Raw genomic sequence first — 13,059 nt, forward strand, 5'->3', positions numbered from 1 at the left:
TGATTTTTAACACTGACTGCAGCTGTAGCCAAATTCAGGCTTCAATCCAGCAGCCACAAAGCCTTGTGCGACCCTTGTCTGCCTGCAGGAGGGGATTCACCTTTTCACTCTGTCCACAAAGAAACCAAACAAAGGGCAGTCCAGGCCTCCTGCTGGTGATATTAGTTCAAGTACAGCCAGAGGACACCCCACCCTTGGAGTCAAGGAGAAGGATGGATCAGGGGCTCTGGACACTTCACTCTAAGCCTTACACGACCCAGTGTAGAAGTGAAGAGCAGCAGGAATGTTCATTTCCCAGAAGCACACAAGAAAATCATCATCATCAGAAGGCTGGAGAGAACGCTGTGATTCTGGATCAGAGTCTGAGAAGTTTGGCTTCAAGTTTGAGCTGAGGAAGAAGAAACTGTGCATTTGGCAGCAGGGAATGATCGGACAACGGGGGGAAGCACACCAAGAGCTCCTCTGTCAACAAACAGCAGCTTCCGAGCCAGGACCCCACAGCGCCAACAAGATCAGGAGAGAAGCACGGGCTGTGCATTTGCAAGGGGGTTAAACACATCCAAGCACTCAGGAGGAAGCCAGTTCTATTATAAGGCTGACAAAGTGACAGCCAAAAGGTTTAGGTACAATTCTTAAATTCAGTTGTGTGACCCTGAGAAAAACGTTCTCTATTCTTCTTTTCTATTAAACCATTCCTATTGTCCAAACAAAACAAAACAAAAACTACAAAAACAAAAACAACAACAACAAAAAACCTCCCAGTGTATTTTCAGGCAGCATTTAGCACAAATTAGCTCAATTTTAGGGACACCTCTGGACAAAGGGGACAAAAAATGCAAGAGAGATCTCATGTCATATTCACGGTGGAACTTCTTTCACAAAGGTTTTTAAAATGTGAAATTCTAAAAGCCAAATCAGATAGAGTGGGCTTAAGAAGTTAAACGTAACTATTTTTTTTTTTTTTTTTTTTTACAGTGCTGAACTCTGAGCCACCCACAGCTTGTGAATTTTAACCATCCAAAAGCATCAGTGTATTTAAAAACATTTGGAACTGTGCAGATTCCCAAGCTGTACAGCTCCTCTTCCTACTGGAAACAATTCAGCAAATTGTAGCTAATCTCATTCTTAACATATGTTTGTTTGCTCACTTGGCAAACATCAACCAACATGTTCATTTATTCAATTTACCTTGCACATACCACTGATTGAACATACAGTTCTCTAAAAAGCAGTAACTCTATTACACATTGACTAAAGCCGTTTTCCTCTTGCAGGTTTGGTTTTGCACATTTCTATTACAAGCAGTTACCACAAACCTACCACACTCCTCTATTACACTAAGTGATACCAACACTGCATTTTCATGATCAGTAGGAGAATGCAATTAAAAATGAGAAGGAAACTTCGTATTTACATATATTTAATCAATCGTGCACTTTTTGTTCTAGCTTCAGTGTTGTGGTGCTGTATTTTTATTACAGAGAACTGCTAGGAAGGCTGTTATTCTGCACCCTAGGGGAAACAATTTGGACAGAGTCAGCATATCCATTTCAGCTGAGAGCTTTGCTCAGGAAAGACCTTTAGGTCACCTACACTTAAAAGCACACTGAACCCAGCAAGGAAATGTTTGGAAGGGCAGTCTCAGCAATAACAACACTTGGTCAGAAAACAGCTTTATACAATAAAGCAATGCAACTTGTACTGCTCCTCCTGAGACAGAGCGAGCATGAAGAACATGAACTCAGCCACAGGAGAGGATGTAGCCAAGCAGAGAAGGATGGCAGGTCAAGGAACCAAGTATCTCTCCTCACATAACACCTAAGTAATGCTGGAACACAATCTAGCCGGTTTAAGTAGGAGCAACACCTTCTGTCTTACTGCAATCTGCAGAAATTCACACCACAGCATGACCAGTCATTGTGAATAGTTCACACCAGTTCATGCCCTGCTCCTACTAATATAATTTCTGAATTAATCTGCTCACCATGTACTCTGTACTTTAGCATTCTGTGATGCGAGGAAACTAAGATTAAAACTAATCAGGTGCTGCAGTTGCTGCTTTCAAATTAATATTTCAAATTTACCATCAGAAAGCAGTACTTCCTACCCAGCCCTCTTTCAGCTTCTCCTTGCTTTTGCAAGTAAGCACTGCCATACAACCATATATCTAATTCTGTGCATAGCTGGAATCAGATGACTCTTTACAAGGTCAGTGAGAGACGAGAAAGATGGACTGCAAGGGAGGACAAGCTATAAAATAACAAGTCAGCTTCAAAGGAATTTCTTAACAACGTTATCTTATTTTGGAATTCCTCCAGAAGGAATGTCTCCAGTTTTTCAAGAGACACTTTCATCATTTCTTTCCTACTTGTTTACAGTTCTTTCAGGTATATCAAGCAAGTTTTCTAATCCAAATACAATATACAAATTCCTGATATGTAGTTGTCCTTTCACTTTGATTTCTGGCCTGCAACTTCTGCCAACATTTCTTAATACTACAGCAAGTCAGAAAAAAATAATTGTAGCTTAACTGTTTATGTGCTACCTTCTGGGAGAGTAGGTAGCAAGGCCACCATCATGGACACTTACTACAGTGAAAGAGTCTCAAGTGAAGAAGTGTGAGAGCAATGCAGTGAAGAAAAGGCCACAGTCCTCCATGTACACATTACACAGGATAGCTACAAACCAGCGAGGTCTAGGACAGAAAAATTACAAAGTCTGATTTTCTAGTTTTGTTGTAGAGACATCCTTACCTTGCAGATACATTTCTTCTCCTTCTGTGAACATTTGGTTGCACCTGCTGCATCGTGCACAGCTGGGATGATAATGCTTGTCACCTGCCTAAACAAAAGGGAAATGAGGGATCAGTACTTTGCACTGCCTTGTAAGCACTCAATCTGTTGGCAGACCATTGCCATTTTCCCTCTAGTTCACTCATTACAATATAACATTGTCTTGATGACATGATAGTAGCTAAGCATCTTCCTTACTGCTTCAATCCAGGGGTCTATTTAGAACAGTATCCTATCCTCAGCAGAAGGCAGCAGTGTCTATGTGAGGTAAAAGGACACAAGACTAGAACAGCCCTTTCTCTTCACCTTCCCATTTAGGTATCCGCACTTTAAACATAAACGGGTGAAATGCTATGTCCCAGTCCATCTATTCTCCCTGATTTTGCCCAATACACTCTTGAATCTTCACTTAAAGGTCCAAAGCAATCAACACTACACCACAGTCAGACATTTGTGCAAACCCTCTGCCTCCCCATTCTGCAGACATCATATATTTTCTCAATCACTCTGTTGTTACAGATGAATTTAAGCCACAAATGACAGTTTCCAACCTGCCACTGCATTCCTTGGCTGTTTTCCCAACGCTGCTGATATGAGCATTAATGGGGCGAGAGCTTTCCAGAGCAACTTCTGGGATCATTAATTTAATTCACAAATGCCTGACTTCAGAAGATTCGTGGGTGCAGACAGCTTGAGCTGTCTGAACTGTTAACCCAAAGATGCTAACTATCTGGATCCCGTTACACAAATCCAATCCACTGAGTCATTCTGTCTCTTAAATACATTGATACTCATACATAAACTAGGCTGATCATATTACGGGCCTACAAAGACAGGAAAAATGAGAGCACAGACATAATTTTGATTTCTTCTCCTTAGTAGAGCAAAGCAACCAATACAAACTAAGTAGGTGAAGTCCACACTAGGCTTTTTAAAAATGCTAATGAAAATGAAAATAAAATTAAAAAAAAACCAACACCAACAACATCAGAATAGTGACAAGTACTGGATTCTAAAAGGCTTTAAAGATTGCATCTGACTTTCTAACAATTTAACCTTGAATGCTTCTTAAAGTATTCCCTGTGGACTGAGATGTCATGTACACAAAACACCTGTATGCAGCATAATGCTGTGAATGTTAAATGAGGTTCAAAGGCAGTCTCCAATTCAGACAGTTCAGCACTCAGCAGGAGCCTGTGTGCTTCTCTGCACTTTCTGCCTTGCACAATCAATATCATATATACAGAGGAATAGGAATTTCTATCAGTTTGGTAAAAGAATCCCAACTTCTGAGCAATCCTGAAGTTCTTCAGCAAAATGAAGGTCAATGGATCTGTTTGTCAAAAGAAATTTCTAGCTTATTTCATTTAATGAATGCATCAAGGTTTGACATCCTGGGAACTGCTCCCTGTCAACGAGATATAAAAAATTTCTAACAGGACTGAATCACTGTTGGGAGCATCTGCTCCAAACAGGAAGGCAATGACTTAAAAATGCAACTGAAATGTGGAAACATAGGAAAAATGGAAAATATAAGAGAAATATTATCAGATAAAGCAGTAGTTAAGATCCAGGAAGAACATATACATTGGGAAAGCACCATGGTATGTGGACAACAAAAACTATCACGTATTCACATTCGTACAGCTTCAGCTTCTGTTCTTCCATCCTGGCCTCTGAGGTGTGTGTTTTAGGACAGAAGGATGCATCACCCCCATGTTGTACTCAAGTGCTACACTGCATTGCCATAAGCAAAGGCTGTTAATCTTTGGATGTTGTGTGGTTACTGTAGCAGTGCCTCAGGCTTCTGATCCTTGCATTCCTTAATTTGCAGTTCATTCACAGCTTTGGTCAGTGATTTCTACTAGCATGATTGATTGATTCATCAGTCAATTACAAAGTACCAGGAAAAACCTCTGAACCTACAGGGGATGAAGTATTCAGATACCTGGTCTTATCCAGCTCTCAGGCTACTACATTCACGCTCAGTAATGTCAACGTTTCACCCCACACCCCAAAATCCCTTACAGTTACTTTACTGCATGGAATTTCTTAGCTGCAGGCCAGCTCATGCACCATGCCCCAGAAACCCAGCACAAGCACCTGCACACACAGCTCTCAGCACACAACCACAGGATTTCGAAGTCAAGGAGTGATGGCTGGACTAGATGATCTTTGTGCTCTTCTCCAACCTTAATGATATACTATGACTGCACTTTTAGACACCACCCCTTGCCTAACTCTGTCCCCCTACTTCCCACAGGGCTTTTATTTTCTGGGGGCTTGCAGAGCTCTAGCCTGATTTAACAAATGTTTTCCTCCTTGGTAAACGTGATAGCATAAGCTTTCCTATTACTTCACTTCTGCCTGCTTTTCAGAACAACAGTGAACAAGAGCCAGAAAGGACAATAACAAGAATCCCACCAGGAGCACTCACATGCCAATGGGTCTGGTACAGGAAGAACTAATTACCAACAGACATTTTTATTGGCCAAAAGACACAATTAAGTGCATTTTTGTCGCATTACATTTGCACAGCTGCATTCACTCACTCTCCATTCAAAGATATCTCAGCAATCACCTGATAAGCAGCTATTAAACATGCAGAAAGCTTTTCTAATATCATTCAAACACACAAAAAACCCTGCTATGTAGCTTAAAGTGTGCTTTAAAGATTTTATTTTTTTTTTATAATAAAGAGGTATAATAGCTCTTTGATTGACAAATCTAATCAAAAATTTATTTCCACCGTGACTCGAGGAGGATGACCTGATTTCTTAACTCCCTTAAGGACCAAGGAGCAGCACAAAGAATAACTCAGCCTCATCTCCAAACCCCTTAAGGAATGCCATGAATTCCTGTAAAACAGGAACTGCAGCAGTAGCTGACCATTTTTCATTGAAGCTTTATTTTAATTACTCGCAGAGGTCACAGAACCCTTCACCCTGTTTGATGTTGGGGATAATATCAAATTCCATTGTTTCCTTCTCTGCAGGCTCCTGTGATCTCACAGGCGGGTGGAACAGCACAAACACTAGGAAGACCAACATTTGCTTTTAAAAACATCCTGGCCCAAGCTGTCCACTCGCTTTTCCCAGGCTCTTATCTGTCCAGCAAGTCACAAATGTCAGTGCTGAGATACAAAAATAAAAGCGCAGCTCCTCTGCTTGCAAAGGACCTCACAATCTCTACTGATTTGCTCTTCGTAGCAATGTCACAGCTACCCCCAGGCCCAGCCCCCAGCAGCCCCTGCCAGCCAGAGCAGAGCAGCACACGAGGGGACGTGGGAAATGGAGCGTGAGGCCCTGACCCTAAATCTGAGTGACAACTTGCATGCAAGAGACATGGAAGACCCTCAGAGCCTTCCATTGATGGCTGTGCTCTCTCAAGCAAGCCAGAACTGCAGCTGTCCTGCTGCTATGAACGCTTGCACTGTTAATTCAGGCCTGCTTTCTGATTTTTATACAAAAATACTTCCCAGCATCCCAACAGTGACTGCCAGTGTCACGCTACTATATCCCTTAGCAGATGGACAGTATTAAACTTTGCAACTTATGAGCGTTCATTTCATCAGCATACAGTATTATTATACACATTAGTTATTAATAATAGCAATGCATTTATTAGCTGCTCAAAACATAATTTTTCTTCAGAGCAAAGACATGAGTTATGCTTCTGGCCAAATCACTTCAGGCTAGACAACTGGAATCAGTACTAGCAGCTGAGTATCAACTGGGCTTACTTTACAGCAAGGTCCCAGCCATCATTTGTGACTGGGCTGTCAGCTCTCACCTTCCTGCCGCATCCAGTGATGTGCAAAGGTGAAATATGCTTAACTACAGATTATGTTCCTTATGGCAGCCATTCATCCTGTCCTTATGGAGCAAATACACATATTGCTTGCACACTGCTACAGTAAGAACTTACATAGTCTATACAGAAACAGCAGGAAGTTGATACTGCAAAGAAAGGGATGACACTCAACTAAGAAAGGTACCCACAGAAGCACAAAGTGACCTGTGAGAGTACTCTGGTCTGTACAGAGAAGCAAAGCAATAGCAGATACAGGTAAATTACTGATGGCCAGAATTTCTGTCATCCCCATTAGGATCTCAGGTTACATTTATGCATGGAGAAATCTAACCCCATTGACTGACCATGCAGTTAATCAGAGACTATTATATGTACTGGCTGGTATTAAGATCTGTGTATATCCTGCAAAGAAGCAAAACTGTTGAATGCACAGTGCAGTGTTCACACTGTATTCTGCCTTGTAGTGGATGGGTATGGGAATTGATGGCATCCTAACTAGTCTTGGTCTTCTCACTACTCAGCAATGCCAAAGATGTGTTTCTCATGTTTGATACTGTTTACTGGGCAAGATTTTTTAAAATTATTGTTTGCTATGAGTCTACACTTACAAACTAGGAGACTTGAACAATTAGTACTTGAGAGTCTTAAAAGATACATGTACAGCTAGGCATTTGTCTGACAGATGGATGTGTTAGCAGGGGATAGATACCTTGGGGGCTGACTTCCTCCTGCTCACAGCATGAGGTACCTCTGCTGCTGGCCCAGATAAGAAGATAAACCCTTTCCTTGCAAACCTGCCGATGACTCAATGCTTGTTTTGCTATCTGAATCCAACAAGTATGCTTGAATAGCTTCATGCAATATAGAACGCCTGCAAATCAAGCAAGCAGGGCCCTGACAAATTGAGGGCCATGCTACGGGCAACAGGCACTGAGGGAGGCAGCTGGAGGACATCATTAGTAACATCCCAGAAGAAACTCTCAGGGTATCTGACACAGCCAGTTCTTCTGATCATTTGTTGTATACAAAAAATATAAAGGCAAAGCAGAAGAAAGGTTCTGTTTCTGATCATATACTGCACTGTCATTACTGTAATACTGCCAAGTGGGCATGTGGAGCTACAGATTAGGAACAACGTGAGCTGTGAACTAGAAGGACTCAGAACCCACCACTGCTCTGAGAAGCTTCAAGTGACTGGATCACAGTGGAAAAGTAATTAAAAGAAAAGAAAAGAGATAATAGCAGGAAAGAGAATGAGTTTTTTGATCCCACTAAAAACAAATCCACAACAACTATGGCATCATCAACAAGTTCGACAAATTTAACCTCAAAATAAGAAGAAATTTCAATAGCAGAGGTAAATTTGAACAGCAAGGGGGTAAACCTGTGATTTTACAATCACCCTGCAGTCTTCATGATAAAGCAAGAGATTTTCACAGGTGATAAGCTTTTATTTATTTTAGAGAAAACCTCTGATTTTAAAAAGAGATGGTCAAGTAAGATGCTTTTAGCAGCCTCTCTGACCTTAAAATCCATTCCAATGGCTTTATAAAGACAGAACCCATTACACAGACTGCTCACAGGGAGCACAGGTTCAGACCAGACCAACAGAATACTTAAAGTCAGAGCTAAGGTCACACCAGAGAAATTTCTAGTAGAGTTAAGTCAGTTTGGACTGAAGATTTTCTCCTCAGTTGCCCCAGCAAAGCAGCAACACTCCCAGGACAGCAGGAGCTCCACCACTAGAAACCAGCTTCTGCTGATGTGCTTGTGGCTCAGCAGCCAGTCCAAACTCAGGAGCATAAGTCTGCGGCAAGGTGAGCTGCATCAGGACCTGAGCTGCTGCTGGGGCTGCAGCAGGGGCTCTGCAGAATGGGCCTGGCTGGGAGAACAGTCCTGCGCAGGGCTCAGCAAAACTCTTGCCAGCCTGCTCAGTGGACAAGTGCACTTCCTGTTGATGGAGCATGTAAGAGTGTGAGATGGAGCAGCTTACCATGGATCAAAATTATCACTTGCAGCAGAACCAAACAAAGAATTTCATTCTCAGTCAGAGCCCTACACGACCATTGAGCAGCACACTACTACACCCAATGACTGTAGATGACTTTCTTGTTAATCTAACACAAAAACGTCTTTCCAGTTTTCTGTCAGTAGGTCGCTGGGGAGCCATACAAGCTCTGGCATGCAATTCAGCCAAGCCTTCTCTCTGCTCTGATGTCTGCATTCAGTTCAGAGGGAGTGTCCCAAAAAAAAAAAAACAAAAAACCCAGAGAAATAAAAGTTAGGAAGGCCAAAGGAGGGGGAAAAGAAATTAAGCATGAGGTCACACACAGTACATCAGTAGATAATAACAAGAGAACATAAAACAAAGGTAGCCTGTAAGAAACTATGTAGAAATAAAGCACTCAACATATGCTTGTTTGTACCTGGTAGATTTCCTGATTATTCTAACAGGAAAATATACCGGGACTGAATGGAATAAGGATTATTTTTTTTCTTTAGGGAACTATAGTTTGCTTTTGTAGCCAACTGATGCCAGGTGGCATTGCCAGTGGAGCACTCTGGCCCTGTAGTGCTATAAAAAGTATTAGAAGTGCTTTATCCTAGGTTAACTGCAGTGTTACCTGCTACCTGTGCAAGCATACTTTTGAATCCTACCTGGCATGAACAACACAGCAGCGTATGCTCATCAGAGCCAAAATATAGGAATTTTACTCCCTACATGGCGTCCTTCATTCCCATATCAAACCAGTTCCTACAGGAAAACTATTCCAACAAGTTAATCACGACAGAGCATATTAATATAGTAATGAACAGGACATAAAGTAAAAAGGGATGTCTAAATTTGCTGCCATTCAAGTTTCATTTGGGTACAGCATCTCCAAAACTGCCCCAAAAGCAGCAGTTCAAGCAGACACGTAGAGATGTACTTCTCAGCAGCACCCTTGAAGTTCTTGCTGCCCTTGTTCTTACTCTCCACACTGCTCAGAAAATAACAATTTTCATCCAGGACATAACTACTTTACAGAAACAGATCCATCTATACATGTAACAAATCTCTCTCTCCAAATCCTAGGTGTAAAAGTCAAATGCTTAACATTCTGACTCACACCCATGTGCAATTAAACCCTATTGATTTTATGCCCCAGGTGATCACCAAAGCACCTGTTCAGTAAAGACACTCAGCTGTTGATTCTCCAGACTTCAAAGTCCTTATTTATTTATTATTTTTATGAAGGAATTATCCTGACTCAGCAAACAGGAGAGAGAACTGATCCTCACAGAGGGGAAACAAAGCGCAATACAGCCAGTTACAAACGTGTGACAATCACAGACTTGCCCCAACAGGCTCTTCTTTACCTCTTCAATTTCAAACCTGCTCCAGCTGCATTCTTCCCACCAATTACTTTTTACTGGGGACAGGTGTATGTCCTATCCTGCTCTTCTACAAGTCAGCAGCAAACTCTCCGCCGATAGCAGAATTTAAAAATGAAAGACCACAATCCTGCAAAAATCTTTCATTGTGATCTCAGGTAAGGAAAAGCAAAAATTAAACTGGCCAAAGTAACTTCAAAATAGGAAGGCTGTGGATGCCCCATCCCTGGAGGCAGTCAAGGCCAGGCTGGATGTGGCTCTGGGCAGCCTGGTCTGGTGGTTGGCGACCCTGCACATAGCAGGGGGGTTGAAACGAGATGATCCTTGAGGTCCTTTTCAACCCAGGCCATTCTATGATTCTATGATTAGTAAAGCAATATATGTTACATGTTCCCTACAACAGGGAAAAACTACCTGACTTAAGTACCTGTTGCATGCTGCTACAATGCAAACAATAGTTACATTTCACAAAAGTAGCATTTGGTTGCAAGGAACTTTATACTCATATAAATTAATCTAATGAAATGTCTTTCTAAGGATTTTGATCAGCTTGCTAAAGCTTTCAGTAACATCTGGTGCACAAAACACCCTAGAGAATGTTCAACTAAAACAAAAAGGAAAAAGCTATTGTGCTAGGCAAAACATATCTTAGTCAGCAAAATTGTACTCAAGAAAGCAATAAATCATTTTTATAAGCACCTGCAAGACTTTACCAGTCCCTCTGTGGCAACAAGGAAGTTTTAATTGGTAATTTCTTAATTTCTTCAAATTACTTGTTGCAACTTGCTCTGCCTCATATAACCTCTTAACATTCCTCCCTTTTCTATTGATGTTTCAATTGACTAAAGGATGGTTTCAACACTGCTGCTGGGAAGTTAATGCCTTGTGATGGTAACGCCACAGCAACTCAACTTCTGTCAAAGCTCCATCAACTTCAGATAATCTCTTTTGCTATCTTTCTATGCCAAGTCTTTTTCAAATATAGGTATCCCTCCTGCCAAGTTTGATCTTTCGAGTTTCAAAAAGCAAAGGCACCAAAAATCCTGTTTGATAAGAGTTTTACATCAAGCAACTTTGGTTATTCTTCTGAAAGTATATTAACTAGATTTCTGACTCTGTGCATGGTGTTGTGTCCTATGCAATTACATAAGCACATTTTTCATCAGGGAAATATAGGTTGAATTAAATCTATGCTGCTACTCAGCAGCACAGACAAGCTGCCTGAACCACATATTCAGATTCCTGAGTTATTATTAAACTTTTCACTTCCCTATTTCTATGCAAACAAACACATCAAAAACAAAACAAGCATCACCAATGTTTGACATTAGCTGATAAAACACGTTTCTAAGCTCAAAGGCAGGGAAACTAGAAACAAACTAACTGCATTGCTACGCAGCAATTCTCCAGAAGCAATCAGAAGATCCAACGTACTATATTAAGAAATATTTGAGATAAAGCAGCATATTGTTCTGCCACGCATCTGCACTCAGCTGCATTCAGAAACAGCTCTGTACTGCGCTCATCTATTCCTGGCAGTTTAAAAATACATTAGCTGTACTTTCCATGTAAAACATGAAATTACACACAGCCTGTAAAAGCAATTCTGCTGGAGCATGGGAATAACAGTACAAACATTCTCTTCTGATAGCACTGACAAGCTATTCAGTCGCATCGCAAAGCTGCCTCCCTTCCCCAGATATAAAACCTATTTCCTTCTAGTTCAGACCCAGATTCACAGGAAGACATTTACCTTTTGAGAACTGCTCAGTGTGCCTCCATGTCTCCTCGCCGCAGGCAGCCTCCCCACAGCTCTGCCAGCAGGACCCCAGGCTCCACAGACAGCCCCCAGTCCCAGCAGCTGCGTGCTGTGCCAGAGCTCGGCCAGCCCACTGCGAGGGAAGGAAAAGGGGAAGGATCCCAGCCCAGGCAGGGGCAGGACCGTTTCTCATCGCTGGTGTGTCACTGCTTAATGCTGATAGAGCTCCCAGTGTTCTTCCCTCAGGGACAGGTGTCCATTGAGTGTGAAACCGGCGCTCTCAGGCTCTGGAAGCTATTAAATGGTACTTTCACAGCTTCTGAAGAATTTATGCAGCTCTCTTGGGTGTTAGTCTAGTTTTGTCAGAAATATTTAGTTACGCTGAGACTGTGTTCTGGTTCAGGTTAATGCAGGAAGGTGCTGCTCTCCTTGCACGTATATCCCCCTGCACTCTTAGAGGAACCTTCAGACTCACACTGTAACATCTGATCAATGTGCAGTGAGCCCTGCAAGCCGACCTGACCTCTTATCAGGTATTTACCAGCATCAAAAGCCCTGTGTGTACCATGCTGTGTGCTGTCTGTACCTGCTGCCTATGGCAGCAAATGCAGAGCAAACAATGGCAGCACGTGCTGCTGCTGCTGCTTTCTCAGCACGTACCTGGGGATGTATAATCAACACATTCATGTCTTCCCATTTATTTTAAGAGCAGTAAAACTAAATACAAAGTAAATCACAGAACTAACAAGGCACGCACTATGTGCCTCCGCTTCTTCTCATGTGCTGTGCAGCCTCCTGCTGCTGCAATTCTATGCTGTGGGAAGGTGATAGCACTGACTGGGAGCCACAGTTGAGAGCAAATTCTCTCCCGAGCCTACAAGGTGTGTGGTGATATGAAAGCAGAATGCTAATACAATGTTCAGCAATTTTCCTCATAACCACTTTAACACACAACCGAAACAGAACCCTTTTGGACCCACCACACCAGCCTTTGCTCTACATTGCTTCCTTTATAAAAACTCTTTAGCATTTTAAGTCACCCTGACCTGATTTATTAGAACAGATTGAATAACCAAAACCTGGTAAATGACACATTTTGTGATACTCCTGGACAACTGCTAAGAAAGCAGCCTTGTTCAACATTCAATTCAGCTGAAGAATTTGTTTGCCTTTCATTTAACACTTCTAAATGGAATTAAAACACATCTATGTTTATTTTAAGAGATTCTCTACGTGGTTCCTCAGGAGGTGTAAGAATGCAGGACCAGACAGGAATGTACTGCAGCACCGAACTACAACCTGTACAGCATGGATCTTTGC

At 41.9% G+C, this 13,059-nt stretch overlaps 1 protein-coding gene across 17 annotated transcripts in view; it reads right to left on the bottom strand.

Annotated features, from left to right (window-relative positions):
* Positions 1 to 13,059, bottom strand: part of ABLIM1 (actin binding LIM protein 1) — a 174,638-nt gene that overhangs the window by 48,082 nt on the left and 113,497 nt on the right. For all 17 annotated transcript variants that reach the window (XM_010714782.3, XM_085230161.1, XM_085230158.1 and 14 more), the window contains exon 7: positions 2,754 to 2,841. In XM_010714782.3, the coding sequence (XP_010713084.3) occupies positions 2,754 to 2,841 (88 nt within the window). The remainder of the gene's footprint in view (positions 1 to 2,753; positions 2,842 to 13,059) is intronic.

This window comes from Meleagris gallopavo, chromosome 8 (genome assembly GCF_905368555.1).
Source record: "Meleagris gallopavo chromosome 8, MGAL_WU_HG_1.1, whole genome shotgun sequence".
NCBI lineage: Eukaryota > Metazoa > Chordata > Aves > Galliformes > Phasianidae > Meleagris > Meleagris gallopavo.